Below are 22233 nucleotides of genomic sequence, written 5' to 3' on the forward strand. Positions count from 1 at the left end.
AAAGTGTGAAAAACAGATTAAGAGGTGATTTGATTCATTTCCCAGTTTGATTACTCATTTATGAGCTGTAATTCGAACACAAAATTTCTGATCGAGACAGGGTACAGTAAGTAAGTGCTTAGCTAAGCACTTGGCTGAACCTGGGAGCCAGATGATTTTGAACCTGCTTTCTGTCCCTCAGCTGCTGCGTCTGTGAAAGGCAAGACATCTGTGACCTCGGGGCATGGGCCAAATCAAATACCGGGTAGGAATCGTTTCCGCAGCTCGCCCGGGCTAGCCCTGCCCAGGGTACCCAGAGCAGGTTGGGGCAGGCCAGCCCTCACTTCCATCATCTCCAGTTTTCAGCCTTTGGCTTTTACTCACCTTCAAGCCCGGGACATCTGCACCTGCTCGTAACAGGTCTCATGTAAGTAGAAGGCAGTAACCTCAAACCGTCAAAAACACTCTTTTAGATCCTGTCCCGGAAAAGCCAGGTCAAAAGAAAGCCTACTTAAGAAGAGAGAAAAGAAAGAGAAAGAGCCTACTGCCTCTCAGCGCGCGCCACCTTCCAGACAGATCGCTCCTTCTCCTCAGCCTTTCAAATAGGCCGCTCTGGAGAGACCAATCACAGCCTTCCTTCTTCCCCTAATCGCCGGCGCCGTCCAATCAACGTACGTCATCTACGACTTGCTGCCCTGCAGGTCCAACCTCCCTTCTGGTTTTCCCCTCGGTGAGGAAGGGCAGACCGGAAAAGCAAAGGAGGTTGAGGCCGAAGAGGCGCCATGTTGGTTAAGGGCAGGGCCGTGGCCGTTCAGGACTTTTTCAGAAGAAAGCTAGCAAAGCTCTAGCGTTTTCACATATTCCAGAAGCCTCTCTCGGCGTAGCACTGAAGGGTTTTTCCATGACGCCTCCCGGGGAGGCCGGGCGTGAGAAAGCAGCCCTGGGGTCGTGAACTTCGCGGACGTGGCCGTGTACTTCTTCTGGGGGACTGGGGGTGTCGGCGGCCAGCGCAGAGCGCCCTGTACCGGGACGTGATGTGGGAGACGTACGGCCGACTGGGCGCGCTCGGTGAGGCCCGGCGGTCCAGCTAGGGGGAATGACGGGAAGGGGGGGGACTGATGTCCCCAGATTCGAGTGGGATGGAAGTGTGGGACACTGAGGAAGCAGCCTCATCCTTCCCTCTTGGGTTCTCAGCCGAACCCAATGTTTCCCCTCCGTAGGATTTTCAGGCCCCAAACCCGCTTCTATTTCTTGGGTGGAAGGAGAGGTGGAGGCCCAGGATCCAGAGGGTGAGACCCCAGCAGCTGTCATCAGAGACGGGGGAAAGGTAACGGGTGGGTACTTCACTCAAACCCAGTATTGGCACCTCTTAGACGCCCGTCCCCTAACTCGAATCCATAGCACACACTGTCCCCTCCAAAGCCCCATCGCGTATCCCTAAACCTCCTCTCCAGAAGGTTCCAATCTCACTGCAAAATGGCTCATAGAACAGCTAAATAGCACTACTTAATCATACTGGGAAACCCCAGTCTAGTACAAAATAGTGCTTGAGTTGTCAGGGCAGCAAAAGGAAAGGAGAAACACACACCTAATTTGATTTTTCTTGTGTAATAAAATGAAGATAAATGTTCCTTTTAGGTATTAATATGTGGACCACAATGCAAGGATAATGTCATTCATCAGAGATTCTAAAATAAAACATGTTGGGGTTCTTGGGTGGCTCAGTCAGTTAAGTGTGGGACTTTGGCTTAGGTCATGATCTCCTGGTTCAGAGTTCCAGCCTCGAGTTCAGCTGTGTGCTGAGAGCTCAGAGCCTGAAGTCTGCTTCAGATTCTGCATCTCCCTCTCTCTCTGCCCCTCTCTCACTCATGTTCTGTGTCTCTCAAAAATAAACATTAAACAAACAAACAAACAAACATGTTTTCTCTGCTGTCACGTCATAATAAATGCTCGTTCCCAGGTCTTCCTGTGGAACCTGGAGTATAGTCCAAGTGTAGACTATTTGATGACATCCCCTTACTGGGGTTGGCCCAAGGGAGGTCATTTAGTGGCTGTTTTGCAAAGGGGTCATAAATAGGTTCAGGGTTGTAAGCTCCACAAAGGCTGAGACCATCACCACCCTCAGTGCCTGACAGAGTAGGGGTTCACCTCTGTTTATCTCCAGCTTTCAGAGCTTTCATGTGTTAACACCGTCCAGATGATGAAATTTGCTTTTACTCCAGGCTAGCTTTCTGGGTTTGATGAGGCCCCAGTCTCGAAGAGCCCCAGTCCAGCAGACTGCCGTATATTCAGACATTCATGCTGCTTCCCAGGTCAGGCCACCATATGGAATATACTAAGTTTGAAGTTTTATCTTTTATCCTGTCTCAGGATCCGGGGATGACAGTGAGGAAAAAGAACTGAACAAGAGTCCAAAACAAAGAGACGGCGCATGAGGAAGTGTCTCTCGAGGAGTGGTTACCATCCAGCAGGCCACCTGGCCCCAGTCACAAAGCCACCTGCCCAGAGCTCTACTGGACTCTGGGAAGAGCCCGATCTAGCCTTGGTTCAAGGACATTACAACCCACAAATCACCCTACTCTTGCCCAAACTGTGGCCACAACTTCAGCTACCCCTCCTTCCTGGCCAACCTGGGGAGCAGCCCTGCCAGTGTGACCAATGCCAGGCTCGTCTCTCCCAGTGCAAACATCTGCTCCAGCATCAGCTCGTCCACACAGGTGAAAAGCCCCACTCTTGCCCTGATTGTGGGCAGCGTTTCCACCAGAGGGGTTCCCTGGCCATCCACAGGCGGGCTCACACCTGGGAGAAGCCCCCCCCCAGACTGCAAAAGTCGCTTCACTTACCCCTACCTGTTAGCCATCCACCAGCGCAAGCACAGAGGGGAGAAGCCCCGACAGCTGTCCCGGCTACAGCCTCTGTTTTGCCTACACCTCCCCGCTGGCTGGCCATCCTCAGGTGCACACATACAGGCGCACACACTGTGTGGACTGTGGCCTCCGCTTTACCTATACCTTTCTCCTCCTCAGTCACCGGCACATTCACTCTGATAGCCCGCCCTTCTCCTGCCCACAATGTGGGAAAGGCTTTAAGCGCAGGTATGCCTTGGAAGCCCATCAGTGGATCCATCGCTCCGGCGAGAGCCTGAGGGAGTAGTGGCCTGTGTTAGGGCTTTCAGAGCCGATCCCTGTTTTGGGAGGCCTCCAGTTCATTTCCGGTACTTTCCAGGTATATTTCAAGAAAGTGGGTGATGGAGCTCACAAGTGATGATTAGAGTTTTCTTTGGAAGGGAAAAGGCCAAGTTTATGCATTTGCGGGATAAGGAGTGGAAAGAAAGGAGGCATTTGAGGAAAACAAAGCTCTGAGTTCAGAGGGCAAGCTGATACCTTGGAAGGAGGCAGGAATCAAAAGCCACTTGAGGGCTGAACCCATTTTCTGAGGCTTCTGCTCCCAAGTCCCATGTGGAGTTTCTTCACTGCCCTAACTAGCTTTTCCCCCTGGGTTGTTCTCTCCCTTAGAGCATTCTGCTTTCTGGACTGTAGCTCTCCTGTTCCTCAGAGATGAGATCCTCTGGACGCAAGAGCCTATGGAAGGAGCCTGCACCCTCTCCGAGGACCTTCTGAAATAGAGGGCACACCTTGGGCCCATCCCCAGTGGGGGAAGCTCATCCAAGGATTCTTTTAGCCAGTGCAGGTGAGACACTTGGCAAGGAGACACATGCAGTGTCAAGCCACTGTTGGCACTCTTTGGTTATAAGGGCCTAAAGGTGACGACAGGGAGGAGAACAGTGGCTTCAGCTGGGAAACTGCCCTGCCCTGTGCTCACTCTGTACATAGCGCACTAAAGTATCACGCTTAGCTGAAAGGTTTTTTTTTCCCTCTTTTATGAATTAGTGATTACGATGTTGTGTGTTTTTTTTTTTTTTTCCTCAGATATTCACATGTTCTCTGGATTTTACACCTTCTGAATAAAGATGTGTTCTTGGACCACAGCAGGCGGAAACAAAATGCTGGGACTTTTGTTTAAAAGAAAGAGTAAATTACCGGTGATAAGGGTTGAAATCAAGGCCTAGTATCTCCAGTCTAATTTTTACTGTAACGTTTTTATGTGTCAACAGTTAAAAGGGGTCTTTGTGACCCACTTAGATCTGCTAGCCCTATTTTCGATTAGGAAACTCTTGAAGGAATAAGCAAGGAAGTGGATGGGACTAAGCATGTCTGCATGCCAGGCATGGTGCCAGGGGATTCAAATAGCTCTTTGAACAAAAGACTGCTCTCAAAACCCCTGGGTTCCAAAAATGATTATTTTCTAAAATGTTTATGTATTTTGAGAGAGAGAGAGAGAGAGAGAAAGCATGTGCAGGGGAGGGGCGGGGGGGGGGTCGGGGAGAGAATCCAAAGCAGGCTCCACGCTCAGCAGGGAGCCTGACACGGGCTCGAACCATGACTAACAATATCACAACCTGAGCCGACATCAAGAGTTGGATGCTTAACCGACACTTAACCACCCAGGAGCCGCCCCCCCCCCCCCAAATGATTATAACTGGGTGTTATTTTACCTCACCACATAGCCTCTCCTGAATTGGTAGACATGGATTCCAGGCTGGGCTCAGTCCCAAGTAGCTATGGGGTCTTAAGCATGTCATTCAACCTTTCTAAGCCTCAGTTGTCTCACTTGTCAACCTCACAGGGTTGTTGGAGATAAAACGTGAAAGCACCTAGCATGTCTTCATAGTCTGAAGTGACTGAGTGCCCTCGTGTCACCGTATGACATTTTTTCAAACATTCAAAAGAGTTGTAAGAATTTTATGGTAAACACTCGCGCCCATCATTTAGATCCCACAATTAATCCAGATTCTACAATTATGCTTTATCACATGTCGATCCATCTCTCTAGCCCGTCCGTTTGTTTATGCGTCGTATTTTATTTCACAGTAAGTTGCAGACCTCATTACCCATCATTCCTCAGCTCTTCAACATAAGGCTGAGCTGTATGCAAGAAACTTCGGCGTTCCGTTATAACTAAAGCTATCTTCTGCATGTTTTATGAATTCTCATAGTCCTATGTGATCGAGATTCTGGAACAACATGTTAGTGGGCAATCAAAACATTTTGAAAGCGAGAGCATCTTTGTATTTTTATGTGTGGCAGGAAAAACAACATGACCTCAGCCACTTATGATGAAGCACAGTTTTAGTCTTGAAGGTGTGTTTCAATCCGATTAGTTAACACCCAAGTTTATTGTTTAGCTCTATCTCCCTCTTAATTTTTCTCTATCCCTCGTGCAAAAAGAAGTGGTTTATAACATTGTACGTGAGTACACAAAAGTATTTTTTGGTTCAGGTGAAATCCTTTGTAGTTTCTCTTTAGGTAAAGTTGATTCTCTGCTTGGAAGGAGACTCCTATCTGGAGGCACATTTTTCCTTACTCTATTTCTACACTATTCATCACTGTGAGTGCAGTGAGGCCCCTCCAGGACTCAAGGTTTGGTTTTTTTTTTTTTGATGTTTATTTTTGAGGAAGAGAGAGAGAGACAGAGTGAGCAGGGGAGGGGCAGAGAGAGAGGGAGACACAGAATCCGAAGCAGGATCCAGCACAGAGCCTGATACGGGGCTGGAACTCACGAGCCGTGAGATCACGACCTGAGCCGAAGTCGACGCTGAACCAACTGAGCTTGGGGCACCTGGATGGCTCAGTCAGTTGCGCGTCTGACTCCGGCTCAGGTCGAGATCGCGCGGTCCATGAGTTCCAGCCCCACGTTGGGCTCCGTGCCCATTGCTCGGAGCCTGTTTCGGATTCTGTGCCTGCCGCTCTCTCTGACCCTCTCCCGTCCGTTGTCTGTGTCAAAAAAATAAATAAAGGTTAAAAAAAATTTTTTTTTAATTCTTTTTAATGTTTATTTTTAAGAGAGAGAGAAACAGAGCATGAGTGGGGGAGGGGCAGAGAGAGAGAGGGAGACACAGAATCTGAAGCAGGCTCCAGGCTCTGAGCTGTCAGCACAGAGCCGGACATGGGGCTCAAACTCGTGAACTGTGAGATTGTGACCTGAGCCAACGATGGACACTTAACCGACTGAGCCACCTAAGCGCCCCTCCAGGACTCAAGTTTTAAAAAATTATAAAATAAGCAAGTAACTGTTGAGGTGATATCAGTGGAAGGCACACCAAAAGCCAGAAGTATTCCAGTGAAAACCAGCAAAGGTGGGGCAAGAAAATACAAAGACGGAAAAAGGCACTAGCTTGGGCAGCAATGAATAATTTGTGACCACAAGGGGGGAGGGGCGGGGACAGCAGGTGCTAGCGCAGGCAGGACAGCCAAGCAAGGAGTGGTTCCAAGACCAGACAGTGGACTGCCGTCAACAGAGAGGAGGGTTTTGTTAATCCAAGGACCAAATGGCACCTGCCTGATTGCAGGAATATTCCCAATGGGATAAAGCTATCTAGTATCTGTAGCCCAATGCCACAAACCATTAAGCTGATCCATCTCGACTGAAAAACTAGGAGGATTTTGAATCTAGGAGCCAGAGGATACAATCCAGGACAGTGGGGAAGTAAGACCCTGGACGACAACTAAGGCCCAGTCCAGTTTGAGGGCTCAAGGAGGGAGGTTTCCCGGGGGGGGGGGGGGGGGGAATGGGAATTTGAGGTTTGATGCTATCCCTGGTAGTTCAGAACAACTTAAAGAAGCAGAAAGGGCAGATGACGCAAGGAGAAAGGAAATACAATTAGAAAGTTTTTAAAAGCGGGTGCCTGGGTGGCTCAGTCGGTTTAAGTGCCTGACTTCGGCTCAGGTCATGATCTCACAGCTCGTGGGCTTGAGCCCTGCATTGGGCCCTGCGCTGATAGCTCGGAGCTGGAGCCTGCTTTGGATTCTGTGTCTCCCTCTCTCTGCCCCTGCCCCGCTATTCTCCGTCTCTCTCAAAAATAAATAAACATTAAAAAATTGAAAAAAAAAAGTTTTTAAAAGCAAACAATGACAATGGCAATATTACAATATGTAAATGTACCAAATCAACATGTTATACACCTTACATTTACACAGTGCTATATGTCAAATACATTTTAATTTAAAAAAAGCAAACACTGACCATAAAAGAAACATAATCACAGCATGTATAGGAAATTTCACAAATTTATTACCTCACGTCTGGAAGAAAGGTGAGCAAAACGGGGCTAGAAACCAAGCAAGTATCATTGCAGGATGCTCACAAACAATTTCTAAAATGAGTCTATCAAGAAACAAGAAAAGCATATAACACCACTGAACTGTAAAATTAAAAACGGTTCAAATGGCAAACTTTATATCTTGTGTATTTTACAATTAAAAAAATAATGTAACATACAAAACCCATTAAACTGTACAATTTAAATGCAAGAGGTATCTATTGAGCTAATTTAATCTCAAAGCTGTTAAACAAAATGCCTTATACAAACGTTCACAGCAACACAAAAGGTGGAAACAACTCAAATTTCCATCAGCTGATGAACGGGTAAACAAAATGTGGTATACAGGTGTCCCCTCACTTTTCAAAAGCTCCCATTAGGCCACTTCACTTTAAGAAAAACCTACGTTAAGGGGTGCCTAGGTGGCTCAGTTGGTTAAGCGTCCGACTTCGGGTCAGGTCTTGCGGTTCATGAGTTCAAGCCCTGCGTTGGGCTCTGTGCTGACAGCTCAGAGCCTGGAGCCTGCTTGACATTCTGTGTCTCCCTCTCTCTCTCTCTGCCCCTCCCCTGCTCATGCTCTGTCTCTCTCTCAAAAATAAACAACCATTTGAAATAATATATTTGTTAAAAAAAACACAAAAAAACCTACATTAGTACCCGTTTTCACTAACTGAAAGAAAGCCAAAAAGAATTTTTGCTTTTACAGAGGCAGCTTGCACCCCAAGCAGCAGGAATGGCCCCACCAAGCTCCTTCCCAGGGAACTACACTCAGCCCCTTGGCATCAAGCTACTATAGCTTTGAACTGTGTGAGTATCTGTTCTTGATCTAGATTTATTTTGTGCATCCTACGGTATAAGTAAAGCCTAAGAGAGGTTATTTTTGGCGTCTGGAAATGTTTAAAAAAGTTTTCCATATAAGTTAATGGTAATTGTTTCTTGGCTTTACACCATTTCTGGGTGGCTCAGTTGGTTAAGTGACCGACTTCGGCTCAGGTCAAGATCTCATGGTTCGTGGGTTCGAGCCCCACACTGGGCTCTGTGCTGAGCACTTGCTTGGAGCCTGGAGCCTGCTTCAGATTCTGTGTCTCCTTCTCTGTCTGCCTTTCCCCTGCTTGTGTTCTGTCTCACTCTGTCTCTCAAAAATAAATGTAAAAAAAACCTTTTTTTTAAAAGAAAGGTTTCATAGAAACATTCTACTATCAGATAGCAGGGAAAACCTATATCCATACAATAGAGTATTATTCAACCATAAAAGGAGTGAAGCACTGATAAATGCTACATCGATGAATCTTGAAAACTTTTTGCTAATTTCAGAAATCAGACATGTAAAGGCCACAGATTGCAGGATTCCATTTCTGTGAAATATCCAGAAAAAGTAAATGCATAGAGACAGAAAGGTTCGTGATTACCATGGGATGGAGGAAGGGGAGAATGAGGAGTGGCTGCTCAAAGGGTTGGGGGTTTCCTTTAAGGGTGATGAAAGTAGTGATAATGTTTGCATATTATTAATGTACTAAATGCTATTGAATTTTAAGGTATAAAATTAATTTTTGTTATGTGTATTTTACCACAATCAAAAATTGTGTAATGACTGGAAAGTGTGTACAAGGAGACATTCAGGGGTGACATCTAAGATGTATATTTTGTTTTGAGTGATGGTTAACACGGTTGTATGCATTTGTCAAGACTCAGCGAATTTTACATTGAAGAGCTGTGCGTTTTACTTTATGTACAATATAATTCAAATTAACAAAAGAGTTCAAAGTGGTCTTTAGGGAACAGAGTGAAAAGGGTAGGGGAGCTGCCTTTTTCATTAAAAACCTTTGCATTACTTTTTAAAAACCATGACTATTAGTTAATTTGGAAAAAATTAAAATGTAATTAAAAATGTCCCCATTCCGATTCCAACCTCACCAACCAAGTTCTCCCCCTAAGCTCCAGTCCAGAGACTGACAGCCGTCCCGCGATGCAAGGAGTCGGGCGCGATCCACAGCCGTGGTCCCAACGGTAAACGTGTACCTGGTTTCTACCTCGGCTGTACCCCAGGGCTTGGCCAGAGCATTTGCGTCTCTGGGGCTGGGGACCGGATTCCAGATCCTGCCGCGGGAAGGCGAGGAGGGACAACGTCGAGGACACAATGCGCAGCTCCACACGGGCCGAGGGCCGCCGGAGGTTCCACAGCCAGCCGAACGAGGGGCGCTTTCCAACGCTCCACTCGCCCGGCCGGCCGGGCGGTGCGGCCTCTTCCTGCTCTTGGAACCAATCACCGGCCGCCTGGCAGTGCAGGCAAAGAGCGGTGCTGGAAGCCACGGTCCGTCCATCCTTCTTGAAGGCAGGAAGGCTCCGCCCCTCAGCCCACCTCTACCCAGTTCCCATTCCGCCCCGTCCCGCCTATCTCCTCTCCCACCCCACCTGCAGCGGCCATTGTGGTTGAGGGCAAGTGGCCGCTGAGGCCGGAGAAGCCAGATAGGCGCCATGTTTGGTATGATCAAAGAATGGCGCCCTTAAAGAATCCAGAGACAACTGGAGCCAGGATGTCGCCATATTTTCTGAAGACACCTTCCGGGTCTCTTAACCCGGCTGTCTAAATCCAAGCTGCCATGAAGTGAATAAACACCGAGGGGTTTTGTTTGTCCCCATCACACCCCCCCGAATCCCTAGCAGCCAGTCCCTGCTACCTCGGTGCCCTCGACTGCGTCCGGACGCTAAGGCTGGGCGGGGCCCCGGCCTCCGGAGCCCTTCCTGTGGACGACGAAAGCTGAGGCCGCGCGCGGGGAGGCAGTGGCCTGGGGGTCAGGGCGGCCGCTGCTCGGGGCCGGGAGGCCCCATGGCGCCGCCCCCGGCCCCGCTCCTGGCGCTGAGACCGGGGGAGACCGGGGTTGGTTGTAAGAAGCCTGGGGCCGTGAGCTTCGCGGACGTGGCCGTGTACTTCTCCCCGGAGGAGTGGGGGTGTCTGCGGCCCGCGCAGAGGGCCCTGTACCGGGACGTGATGCGGGAGACCTACGGCCACCTGGGCGCGCTCGGTGAGGCCCCGGGTCAGAATACCCCCCCACCTCCTCCTTCACTGGGGTTCACAGGGGAGATGACGTGAGGACCGAGAGGATTGTGAGCTCTAATCCCGCACTATTCCACCAACAGCACCACAGCCACCTCCATTCCCAGGGCTTCAGGTTAGGGAGTGCTTCCATCCCGCATCCGCTTCCTTCAAGCAGGAGCGTTGCAGAACTTGTCCAGCTTGAGCATAAGTTCTGAGGAGGTGCCCTTACCCTGGCAGGGGGATGCCATCTTCCCAGGACAGCCTCTCAGGCCAGCACTGTGATCCCTGTTCTCTCCCAGGATTCCCAGGCCCCAAACCAGCCCTCATCTCTTGGATGGAACAGGAGAGTGAGGCTTGGAGTCCCGCCGCCCAGGATCCTGAGGAGGGGGAAAGCCTGGGAGGAGCTCTGAGAGGTGAGGGATTGTCCCAAGTCCCCCCCCCCCCCCCCCCCTTGGCGCTCCAGGGCTTCCTGTTTCACAGAATTTTCTTTTGAATCCCCACTGCCAGCGTCCCTAAAGGAATTAAAGAGACTGCCAATGTTGGATATTAAGGAGGAAAGAAGACAGACCTGGTACAAAGTTTTCAGAACTTGGGACAGTAGTCACGTTAGGACCAGAGTAGGAGAAGTAGGAGCCCAAGTCCAAGACTCTGGTTTCTAGGTCCCACTTGGAGAAAACACCAGCCATTCTTCCCTTTTCAAGAACAATTAAAAACCCCTAGGAATGGAAGCGGCTTCAGGTCTGCCTTTCACATTCCTCAAGCAAGGCAAAGTGGTACAAGAGAAAATGCCCAGTAATCAACAACTTGGTTTCCCCCCCATCACCATCCCCTAGCTGAATGCTCTTGTGCAAATGTTTCCTCGTCTGTAAAAGTCTTACCCTACAAAAAAAAATTGAGAAAACACAACAGTGATAGCTACTGTTTTCTTGAGCATTTACTAAATGCCAAACATGCTTCTACTGATTTAATCCTCCCGGAGACCATGTGAAGTAAAGAAACCTTTGAATCCCATTTGCTACATTGAGACACCAAGGCCCAGATAAGTCACTCTTCAAAGCTTGCGTTTTAATCGCTGGACAGTACTTTTCTGACACTTCCTAAGTAAAAGAATCCTATAACCTGAGACGGTGGAAGCAAATGTGTTTTAAAACGTATCTTAATTCCTGTTTCCCAGGAGGCACCCCAAACAAGAAGGAAGAGGCAACAGAGGAAGGGCCAGGAGCCAAGGGACCCAGAAAGACTCCTGGGAAGGAGCCTTCTAAAGAGCTGGTTAAACACAACCCTGACTGGACCGTAAGAAAGGTTTCGGCAAGAGCACAGCAACCCACCAACGCTGCCTGGAACCAGAGCACAGGTGTGCAGCCCTCGGTCCCGGTGCCTGGCGTGGACACTCAGGACAGCCAGCGGCGTCACGTGTGTGCAGACTGTGGCCGCCGCTTCACCTACCCCTCGCTGCTGGTCAGCCACCGGCGCATGCACTCAGGGGAGCGGCCCTTCCCCTGCCCCGAGTGTGGCATGCGCTTCAAGAGGAAGTTTGCTGTGGAAGCCCACCAGTGGATCCATCGCTCCTGCTCTGGGGGGCGGCGCGGTCGGAGACCTGGGATTCGGGCTGTGCCTCGGGCTCCGGTGCGGGGGGACCGGGACCCGCCGGTGCTGTTCCGACACTACCCGGACATCTTTGAGGAGTGCGGGTGAGCTGCTCCAGCAGGCTGGGGTGGAGCCTGACCTTGGACTGCCTGGGCCCCCCAGGGAGGCTCCCGAGTCAGGGATTTGGGAACCAGAAATTCATCCCTTGGGCTTCCCTCGAGGATCCCTCAAGTTTTCAAACTTGTAAAAAGAAAAGTGCCTGTAAAGATTCAAATAGATTAAACTTGATGCTACTCCCCTCTCAGGCTTTCTAAAAAACTGAAGAGGGTAGACGTTTCTCAAAGTGTTCATCTCAGCAGCACATGCCACCGAGATCTTTCTGGGGTCTCAGAAACCAGCCCTTGCTGCTTCTCTACAGAGGAAGCAAATGCTGAGGGGACTAAGGCCTGGGGAGGCCCCAGGGGGTGGCGAAGCCCTGGCTAATTGACAGCAGCAGGGAGTCTGGGAAGTGAAGTGGGTGGAAAGAACACAGATGCACGGATCTAGTCTCTGCAACTTGTCCCCAGGTACAGCTGGTAAGTCACATGCCATCCCTGAGCCTCAGCTCCCTCACCTGTAAAATACAGATTCATAATATCTACCTCAGAGGGTTACTGTGAAGGCTGAAATTTTAACAAGGTAGTATGTACAACATAGTAATTGTGCAATAAACATTTGTGGGAAGAACAAATTATTGTTGATATTTTATGCATTTTAAGGAAAATGTAAAGAAGCCTGCTAAAGAGGCAGGGCATGGATATCAGCAGCCACATTTTGCAGATGAGTAAACTGAGGCTCTGAGAGAAAAAGTGATTTTCTCAAAGCGTCACTGCTATAAGGCAGCAAAGCTGGAAACTGACACAGTGCCTAGAAATCTGCCACTTTATTTTTCTTTTTAAAACTTATTTATTTATTTTGAGAGAGCGCGAGCAAGCGAGCGGGAAAGGGGCAGAGAGAGAGAAAGGGAGAGAGGGAGAGAGAGAGAGAGAGAGAGAGAGAGAATCCCAAGCAGGCTCCATGCTGTCAGCACAGAGCCTGACACCGGGCTCGATCCCACAAACTGTGAGATCATGACCTGAGCTAAAATCAAGAGTCGGATGCTTTACCAACTGAGCCACTCGGGCGCTTCTATCTACCACTTTCAATGGGCAGTCCTATCTGGACAGAAAACAGATCAGGGGCTCAGGTGTGGCTGAGGTGAGAAAGGAGGCCTGGGCAGAGGTCTAGCCCTGCCTTCCTGGGGGAGTCTCAGCAGGAAACAGAGTCCCATCAAGGCCGGTGACCTTGCACTTAGAAAGTGCCATCAACATTCAGTGGCCATATGTTGAGTGGCTTCTGTGGGAGACTGCTAGGTGGTAAGGGAATTCTGGGATAAAGTAGGCTGATCCCATTCATTCAGCAAACACCCTATAAGGCCTCTGTGGGTTTTTGTGCTGGGCTCCAGGGACACTCAGACTCACTCGGATTCAGGTCCCAAGTTCCATGTGGGAAGATAGTGATTGGGGCTATGATGGAGGAAGCCCAGAGGCACCACCTAACCCATCCTGGCTGGTGATACACCAGGAAATGCAGCTTGGAGGAGATGGTTGTGCTTCCCATGACATGAGTAGGAATTAGAGTAGAAATAGAGCAGAGTAGGAATTGGTGTGCGTGGGAGGGAGATTTTCAGGCAAAGGGAGCCTTGTTTCATAGAAAGGATAAAAAATCGGCACGGTGTGGAGTAGAGGTTAAGAGCATGGTCTCTGGAGTCAGACTGTCTGGGTTCGGACCCTGACTCACTTGCTTTTTTTTTTTAATTTTTTTTTTCTAATGTTTATTTATTTTTGAGACAGAGACAGAGCATGAACGGGGGAGGGTCAGAGAGAGGGAGACACAGAATCTGAAACAGGCTCCAGGCTCTGAGCTGTCAGCACAGAGCCCGATGCGGGGCTCGAACTCACAGACTGTGAGATCATGACCCGAGCCGAAGTCAGCGGCTTAACCGACTGAGCCACCCAGGCGCCCCCTGACTCACTTGCTTTATAGCAGTGCAGTCTCTAGCAAGTCACTTCTTGCCCCGCCTCTCATGTGCCTTAGTTTCTTCATCCATGAAACCTGGATAATAAAAGCACCTACCTCATAAGAGTGGTGTAAGGATTAAATAAGAGGGTACAGGGGCCCTTGGGTGGCTCAGTCGGTTAAGCGTCTGACTTTGGCTCAGGTCATGATCTCACAGCATGTGAGTAAGGGCCCTGCTTCAGGCTCTGTGCTGACAGCTCGGAGCCTGGAGCCTGCTTCGGATTCTGCGTCTCCCCCTCTCTCTGCCCCTCCCCTGCTCACGCTCTGTCTCTCTCTCCCTCAAAAAGAAATAAACATTAAGAAAAGAAATTTTTAAATGAGATAATACAGAAGAGAACCTGGCACGTTAGAGTTTAATAAACAGTGGTTATTGTTATTCCAAAACAATACAAAATAGTATGTGAAGAGGGCAAGGAGGAGACCTGGACAGGTCTTCTGATTCAAGGAAGGTTTCCTGGAGGAGGTGGTTCAAACTGGCCTTGAAGGAAAGGAAAGATATCAACCAGACGAGGCATGTATAGGGAGTGGTCAGGGGCTCCACCTGAGTGAAAGGTAAAGAACCAGGTACAGAGTCATAGAAGACACCTGCAGTAACCTGGGAAGGTCACAGATCCCAGCGGGAGGGCTTGGGGTTTACCCTGTAGGCACTCAGGAGCCATAGAAAGGTCTTGAATAGGAGCAGGGCTATTTGACTAGTGCTGTCTGAAGATGTCTTTGTAAAACAGTGTGGAGCGTGAGTAAGGAGACCGGACTAGGAATCCGTTCGGCATTTGCTCCCAGGTAAAGGTGAGCGAGAGCTGCGATCAGGCTAAAGACTTTTTCTTTTCCTTTTTTTTTTTTTTTTTAAGGTTGGTTTATTTTTGAGAGAGAGAGACTTCAAGTAGGGGAGAGGCAGAGAGGGTGAGAGAGAATCCCAAGCAGGCTCCATATAGCACGGAGCCTGACACAGTGCTCAATCCCACTAACTGTGAGGTCTTGACTGGAGTAGAAACCCAGAGTCAGAAGCTTAACCGACTGAGCCACCCAGGTGCCCCCAGCAAGACTGTTTCTTGCAGCTGCTCTGGTTTGCTGACTTTTGAATTGGGGAGAAAGATACTCAGGAGAGGCTTCTGCCATAGAATCTGCATGGCTCGGTGACTGACAAGATGAGCTATGAACAAGTAAGCCCCAGAGGGTTCAAGCATGGAGAACTGGAGCAAGGGAGCCAGCAAGTGGGAAGGCGTAGAGGCCAAGGGATGACCAGTCCTAGAGAGGGATGAGTCAAAGAGAAAGGGAAGCTGGAGAGAAGAGGCCCCACCAGGGAGGGAGGAGCAGAACCAGGCACAGTGTATCAAACACAGAGTTGCCCAGGCCAGCTTAAGGCACAGAGGGAGTGCTGTCTGCTTTCTTTCTCATGTATCCATTTAACAAGTAACAAATAGTAAGCATTTGCCATGAACTAGGCACTATTCTGTGTGCAAGATACTGCAGGGAAAACAGACATAGGAACCATTTTGGAACTTACTTTTGAGAAGCGTGGGGAGAGACAAGTGATAAGCCAGTACCTAAGTAAGACAAGGTATTGTGACTAAATAATAAGTACTACAAAGGTACTAAGACAGAGATGTGCTCAAAGTGCCTGTTGCAGATGGGTACTTAGGCCAGGCCTTGGTACAGAGGAGACCTCTGAACGGAGTTCCAAACGATGAGAAAGAACCAAGGGGAAAGGGGTCAAGTGGCAGGATGTGGGAGTGGGGGAGCGCAGGGTTTCAGAGGCTGGGAGTCGGGGGCAGGCAGGGGTTCCCAGACAGACGGAATAGCGGACGCCATGCTCTGAGGTAGGGATGAGTTTGGGTGAGGTGCAGAAAGGACACTAGTGGCTGGATGGAGGAACTGAGTGGAGAAGAATTACAGGTGAGCTTGGAGGAGGGGGAAGGGAGTTGGTCACAGGACTCTGGCTGGCCACGGTGCCAAGTCTGGATTGATTCTAAATATATTGGGAAGCCACTGGGTTATGATTTTTCTTTCTTTTTTTTTTTTTTTTTTTGCCTTGTGATAAAAATACACCAACACATTTTACCATTTTAAACATTTTTAAGTGTACAGTTTACTGGCATTAAGTACATTTACATTGTGTGCATCCATCACCACCATCCCATCCCTCTCTAGAACTTTTCCATCTTCCCCAGCTGAAACTCGGTACCCATTAAACACTGACTCCCGACTCCTTTCCCCAGGCTCCTGCAACCACCATTCCACCTCCTCTATGAATTTGACTGCTCTAGGGACCTCATAGAAACCACTGGGAGGTTTTTTTTTTTTTTTTTTAATGTTTATTTTTGAAGGATGGGGGGAGGGGCAGAGAGAAAGGGAGACACAGAATCCGAAGCAGGCTCCAGGCTCTGAGCTGTCAGCCCAGAGCCCTACGTGGGGCTGGAACCCACGAGCCGTAGATCATGGCCTGAGCTGAAGTCAGACACTTAACTGACTGAGCCGCCCAGGCGCCCCACCACTGGGAGATTTTAAGTAGAGTGTCAAGGTGATGTGATTTGCAAACCCATTCTGGCTGCCCTAAGAATGGGCTGCAGTGGGACAAGCAGAGTGGAAATGGAGAGTAGCAGAAGGACCAGAGGTAACCACTGAGAATTAAAAGGACGGGACCTGTCTGTGGGCTGGATGTGGGGGCTGAGGCATCAGAGGAGCCTGGAATGATGATAAGGTTTTGGCTGAGTGAGGAGGTGGAATGGAGGAGCCAGTTCCTGGGGGGGGGCCCTGGGGTGGGGGGTGGGGGCGACGACAGGGTGGACTGCAGCATTTTAGAGCTGGAAGGGAGCGCTTGGGAGCTGGTTCCAAAGGTTTAAGCAGGGTTTAGGAAGCTGTGGGTGGAACAGGTTTCTTTGCTGAGGAGGGGTGTGGGGAAGAATGCTTGTTCTTTCCAGAAGCTCTCCTGTAAATACTGTTCCACAGAATACGCTCTGAGAAAGGCTGAGGCCCGGTCTTAAAGACCTTATTTAAGATCACACAGTTGAATTAGGGGCAGAGGTAGGCTTGGAACCCAAAGCTCTCGATTTCTCAGTGGGTGAGCCTGCTCTTTTCACTACACCAGGCTGCAGTGTCAGATGGATGGGACAGGCAAAAGCTGGAAGCCCAGAGACCAGCCAGGTGACCCAGGCCCAAACCATCAAGGGCCTAAGCAAGAGGAGCCCACTGGTGACAGCTGCAACAGAGTGCCTTTTGGGAAGCCTGTCACCCTTCCTCCAGAGCAATTTCACATACCTCCTAAACACCTGAATGACACACATATATATTTTTTGCCCTGACATGACCCTTAAATACAACCCTTTTACTTACTTTCAATACTTACCAGAACCTGTCATTTTTTTTCTCTTTACATTTATATGACAGTATGGAATTGTACATGCGACCAGAAACAGCTCTTCTGCCCTCCTAACCACCTCGCATTACAACTGCATCTTGGTCACCTGGCTTGAAACCCTACCTCTCTCTGGTTGCTGAGGTTGTACGTTCAATTGTTTGAGGCATTACAACATGAGTTCTGGAGTTAGGCTGCCTGGGTTTGAATCCTGGCTTCACCACTTACTAGCTGTGTGGCCTGGGGCAAGGTCACCCCTCGGGCCTCAGCTTCCTGATCCAGAAGGGCACTTATCTTTGAGGGATTGTAAGGGTTAAATGAGTTAACCGGAGGAAGCACTTAGAACAGTCTGGCATACAGTAAATGATCAAAGTAACATTATTGATGTCTTAGTCGTTATCACAGAACCCACTGCAGCCCCTGTACAGGCTGCCATTGTTCTCTTAGAGGAGCCTGGGCTTGGGAAATCCGGGAGCACCTTCAACTGGAGTATCAAAACAGTTGAGGGGCGCCTGGGGGGTCGACTTCAGCTCAGGTCATGATCTCACAGTCCGCGAGTTCGAGCCCCCCCCCATCAGGCTCTGTGCTGACAGCCCAGAACCTAGAGCCTGGAGCCTGCTTCAGCTTCTGTGTCTCCCTGTCTCTCTCTCTGCCCCTCCCCTGCTCATGCTCTGTCTCTGTCTCAAAAATAAATAAAAATATTTAAAAATTTAAAAAACAACAGTTGAGCCATGTCTTTCAGTAACTCATCTACTTTTTATACAGTCATCACTTAAATGGAGAATGCTGTTCATTTTCAGTAGGTCAGCAGGGGTCAGTACATTCAAAGTCTTCAGCTGCTTTTCTGGAACAGGCCTGGAGGAAGCAGGGCGAGATGGTGGAAGAGGCTCGAATTTAGTAGGAGTCTCAAGACCTGGAGTCACTAACGGGTTGCCTGACCTTGGGAACAACTAGGTTTGTTTCCTCTTCAGTCAAATAGCTGAATTCTAAGGCATCCAGAGGCATCTGGCCCAGTGTCCTCCGTTAAAGACACAGCAAATGGGGGCGCCTGGGTGGTTCAGTCGGTTAAGCGACCGACTTCGGCTCAGGTAATGATCCCACGTTTCATGGGTTCCAGCCCCGTGTTGGGCTCTGTGCTGACAGCTCCGAGCCTGGAGCCTGCTTCGGATTCTGTGTCTCCCTCTCTCTCTGCCCCTCCCCTGCTTGCTCGCGCTCTCTCTCAAAAATAAATTAAAACATTAAAAAAATTTTTTTAATTTTTTAATTAAATTTTAATAAAAAAAATTTTAATAAATTTTAATTTATATATTTTATATATATATTATATATATATTATATATATTATATATTTATATATATATATATAAAATATATATATATATTATATATTTTTATATATATATAAAATTTAATAAAATTTTAATAAAAAAATTTTAATAAAAAAAAAAAAAGACCTAGCAAATGTATGGAAATACCACAGACAGGCTATATCTGGAGGCATTTAAGAAACGGTGAGGAGGCGTCACAGAATATCATGCTGTACCTTGCAAATGAAAAAAATATTTTTGAGCAATGAACTAACTTGCTAAACATAATCTTTCTTGTAAGACCGGAATGGGCCCTCTGACCCGGATTGAGAGAAGGTCACCAGGCCGGCAGCCCTTAGTCCTGGCCCCCTTTCCCTCCGTAGGACCCCGGGCCGCCGCCGGCGCTCACGCACCGGAGCCTCTTCCCCTTTGCCTCGCCAAACGGGAGCATAGACGCCGAAGCGGCCACGGCCATCTTAACTATGGGCAAGAGGGCCTCCCAAGAGAGCTGGCGGAACAGCAGAAGACAACTCGAGGGCGGAATACACCAGGTTATTACCACCAGACCCATAATGACGCTATTAAATGCTTCGCTCTAAAATTGGAAGACGCTGGAGTGCCACCATCTTTTCTGAGGGCGCCTTTATTTTCTCGGACCTGGGACCACCAAGTTCGCGTAACGGACCGTTTCTCGCCGTCCTAGAGCGGCCCCGCCGAGGCTACTTCCGGCCGCCTAGGCCCGGAAGAGCCCAGCTCCCCGGAGGCGGAATCCCGGGCGTCTCTCCTTGGGGGGTGGGGGTGGGGACCCCGACTCCGTCCTTGGCCCAGTTCCCGGCGCCCTGCTGAGGTGCCCGCTAAGGCCGGTCAGGAAGGAGAAGGGGAGAAAAGGCCGAGGGTTGCGAACTTCGTGAAGGTGGCAGCGTACTTCTTCCCCGAGGAATGGGGATCTCTCTGGCCCGTGCCGACGGCCGTGTGCCGGAACGTGATGCGGGAGACCTACACCTACTTGGGTGCGCTCCGTGAGGTCTGGTCGTCCCGCATCTCAAGGGAAGGGGGCGGGTGAGGTGCGTAAGTCTGGGTGCCAGACTCGCCCCCACTTCTCCCCTAGGTTGGGTTCGTTTCCCGTGATCCCCGCCAGATCGGCCTGAAACTTATAACTGATCCTCTTCTACCCGACACCTCCAGTGGCTCCCCAGGACTTACGCAAAAAGTTCAGAACCTGTGTACCATAGCGTGAAGGCCCGTGGCATGCTAATCTCCTCTTCCAATTCAAACCCAATCTCTCCCTACAGGCGAATGATCCCATGGGTTCCAGCTACATGAAATCTGTGTTTTGGAGGACAGACATCTAACTAGATGACCCTAATGCAACATCTTTTGTGAGCTCTTCTGTCTCATGTAGGAAGACTCAACTGCAGCTTTTTAGCTCTGTAGCTCTGCCTGAAGGTCCCCCTACTGCGTCCCCATAGCTGATAGGTGACATCGCTCTCCCTTAGTTTAAATTTAGAGCTTAGTGTAAACTTAGAGCAGGAATCTTATCTTGGTTCACCAACGTCTCCAACACCCAGAACATCTAGAACAATGCCTGCCACACAAGAGATGCCCAATATGTTTTCTTTAAATAATGAGTTGTTTCTTGAGTGCTTTGGGTTCTTCCCCAGGACTCTCAGACTCCAAACCAGTCCTCATCTCCTGGGGGGAGCAGGAGGCCCAGCTGTGGGGTTTAGATGCTCAGGATCCCCAAGAGGATGCCAGAGAGAAAGAAGGATGAGAGGTGGGGGCAATGTCTCAGTTCCAGCTGGAAGGGAACATGTTTTGTTGAACAAGAAACACCATCTACATGTTCCTTACTACTTTTTGCTGACCTGAATTTATGATTACCCACTGGAGACTGGAGTCTTGACCTTCTCTTTCTCAATTGACTGTGGCATCCAGTGGTCCCATGGCCAGGTCACAGTATGAATCATCCAAACTCTGACAGTGGCAGTGTCTGAATTAAAGCTTAGGATGGAGGCCGTTCACCTTTTTGTCCCCAGGTGCCTGTACCTTGTAACAGCTGCTCCTCTGGATGAGGGTATCTCTTCGGGTTGGTTTCAAAGTAGAAATGGCCCTGACTTGTGACTCTCTCGATTGTGACCAACACAGTCTAGGTGGGTGCTTCCAGGGGCTAGGTACCCATCTGCAGTTGTGAAGGTTGAGTAGAGTTTGAATCTACTGTGTTTCACAACAGCCACTCAGAAAAATGATACATTTGGAAGGGGTCAGCAGAAGGAGTCTATTTGGGAGATGTCATGAGCCCCTGGGGTGAGAGACACTAGCTTGGCTTCGAGCTTGTGGCCAAGGGTGCCTGTATGTAGCCAGGCCTTTCCCAAGCCCCAACTCTACACCCAGCCTCAGTGTCTGCTACTCACACAGCACCCTACACCAAGTGCAGGCATGATTTGGCATGACCTTTCACCTGGAGAGGGACTCTGTGCCTGCAGTTAGTGTGGCCACTCCTTCTGCCATAGCTAGTACCTTTCATGCTCCCTGCTGACTCACACAGGCAAGTTGTTTTATTCCTGTCTCCAGTGTGGGAGGCACTTTAGTCAGAGAACCACCAGGAGACCCCGGCCTGGTGCCATGGACCTCAGGGGCTGACATGGGTGTGAATCCTGCCCTGGGTTCTTCCTCAGGAGCATCCAGACCCCTCTGTGGGTTTTCAGCACTCCCAGAGCTCTTCTAGGCCTGCGTGTGAGAGGCACCACCATGAGGAGTGGGCACTGACAGATGAGAAAACCCCATTAGTCTTATGGAAATCTGTTTTTCTTTCTTATGTCCTTCAGTGGTGTGAGAGGCTAGGAGGAACTACAGCTCAGTCGAGTCCCTGGGCAAATCTGCATGCTTACCTTTTCCAGGCTTTTTGTCTTTTCCTTTTCCCCTTTTCTGCTGTGATCAACTCTACTTGCCCAGCTCCTCCGATGTGGGGAGACGTGTCCACCAGATACAAGGTGTTGGGCGCAAGGCTCAGGGAGGCCTCTGGAAGGAGGCAAGCAGAGAAAAGCTCCAGACTAGACCCCAGACCTGCTGAAGGGAAGTGCATTCCCATGAGGTGTGTGAAATGCTGTGATTTAGCTGACCAAAGGAAAATGATCAAGTCTTCTTAGGGAAGGGTATTTATGAAGGCAAGTAGGGACACAGAGTAAGCTGTCAATTAAATGTGTGGAGGGAGGGGGGTTCAAGGTAGAAATGATGGAGAGAGTTGGTGCCGTTTGCTGTGATAAAGACCCCAAGAGGAGCAGGCTGGAGGACCAAAGGGATGAGTTCAGTTGCAGCCGTGACTAGTCCAAGGTGCTAGTTAGTGGGACATTCACGCAGGGCAAGGGCGGCAGGAGGCTCTGTGATGAGGAGTTTATGAGCCAGGCTCGAGCTAGAGGTAAACAGACGTTAGAGAGGCCTCCTGCAGGGCAAGTGGGGGAGAGTAAGCTTGCAGAAAGCGGGTCCTTCTGACCTTTTACAGACCCTATCCTACTCTCCCCCAGCTGCCCCCACCATCTCCTGAAATAGAAGCTCCCAGAACATCAGGCTCCAACAAGCGTCCAGTAGAGAAGGTTCTCTTTTACCCCACTACATTTTTCTCCTTTCAACATTCGGAAAAGGCTGCTGTCATCCAGTGACGGGTGGAAACCCATTTAGGAACGTGGAATTCACAAAGGCAGAGCGGGCGGGGTCAGGC

General features: G+C 49.5%; 1 protein-coding gene and 1 long non-coding RNA gene across 6 annotated transcripts; both read left to right on the top strand.

Annotated features, from left to right (window-relative positions):
• Window positions 1–755: 755 nt before the first annotated feature.
• LOC102953176 lies at window positions 756–4041 on the top strand. Of its 2 annotated transcripts, none has more exons than XR_006212513.1 (5): window positions 756–1047; window positions 1200–1313; window positions 2350–2696; window positions 3495–3669; window positions 3909–4041. It is a non-coding gene; the product is annotated as an uncharacterized LOC102953176 (long non-coding RNA). The 2 variants fall into 2 exon arrangements; XR_001511541.2 differs by having other exon boundaries at window positions 1200–1306.
• A 5414-nt stretch (window positions 4042–9455) lies between these two features.
• LOC122234555 (zinc finger protein 688-like) lies at window positions 9456–21856 on the top strand. Of its 4 annotated transcripts, none has more exons than XM_042971288.1 (4): window positions 9456–10161; window positions 10475–10588; window positions 11350–11866; window positions 18902–21856. In XM_042971288.1, exons 1-4 carry the CDS (start codon window positions 9966–9968, stop codon window positions 18969–18971), a joined length of 897 nt encoding a protein of 298 aa, XP_042827222.1. In that variant the 5' UTR covers window positions 9456–9965; the 3' UTR covers window positions 18972–21856. The 4 variants fall into 4 exon arrangements, with proteins under 4 accessions (XP_042827222.1, XP_042827224.1, XP_042827223.1 ...); XM_042971291.1 differs by lacking the exon at window positions 9456–10161 and adding an exon at window positions 10193–10308; XM_042971290.1 differs by lacking the exon at window positions 10475–10588.
• Window positions 21857–22233: the final 377 nt, after the last annotated feature.

The sequence above is a fragment of the Panthera tigris genome, chromosome E3, assembly GCF_018350195.1.
Source record: "Panthera tigris isolate Pti1 chromosome E3, P.tigris_Pti1_mat1.1, whole genome shotgun sequence".
Lineage (NCBI taxonomy): Eukaryota > Metazoa > Chordata > Mammalia > Carnivora > Felidae > Panthera > Panthera tigris.

Bases quoted from the DNA above. Each gene is read 5' to 3' on its own strand.
- LOC122234555 (XM_042971288.1), top strand. From the start codon at position 9,966: ATGGCGCCGCCCCCGGCCCCGCTCCTGGCGCTGAGACCGGGGGAGACC. The intron at 10,162-10,474 runs GTGAGGCCCCGG...GTTCTCTCCCAG, and splicing joins CGGCCACCTGGGCGCGCTCG to GATTCCCAGGCCCCAAACCA. The intron at 11,867-18,901 runs GTGAGCTGCTCC...TTCCCTCCGTAG, and splicing joins GACATCTTTGAGGAGTGCGG to GACCCCGGGCCGCCGCCGGC.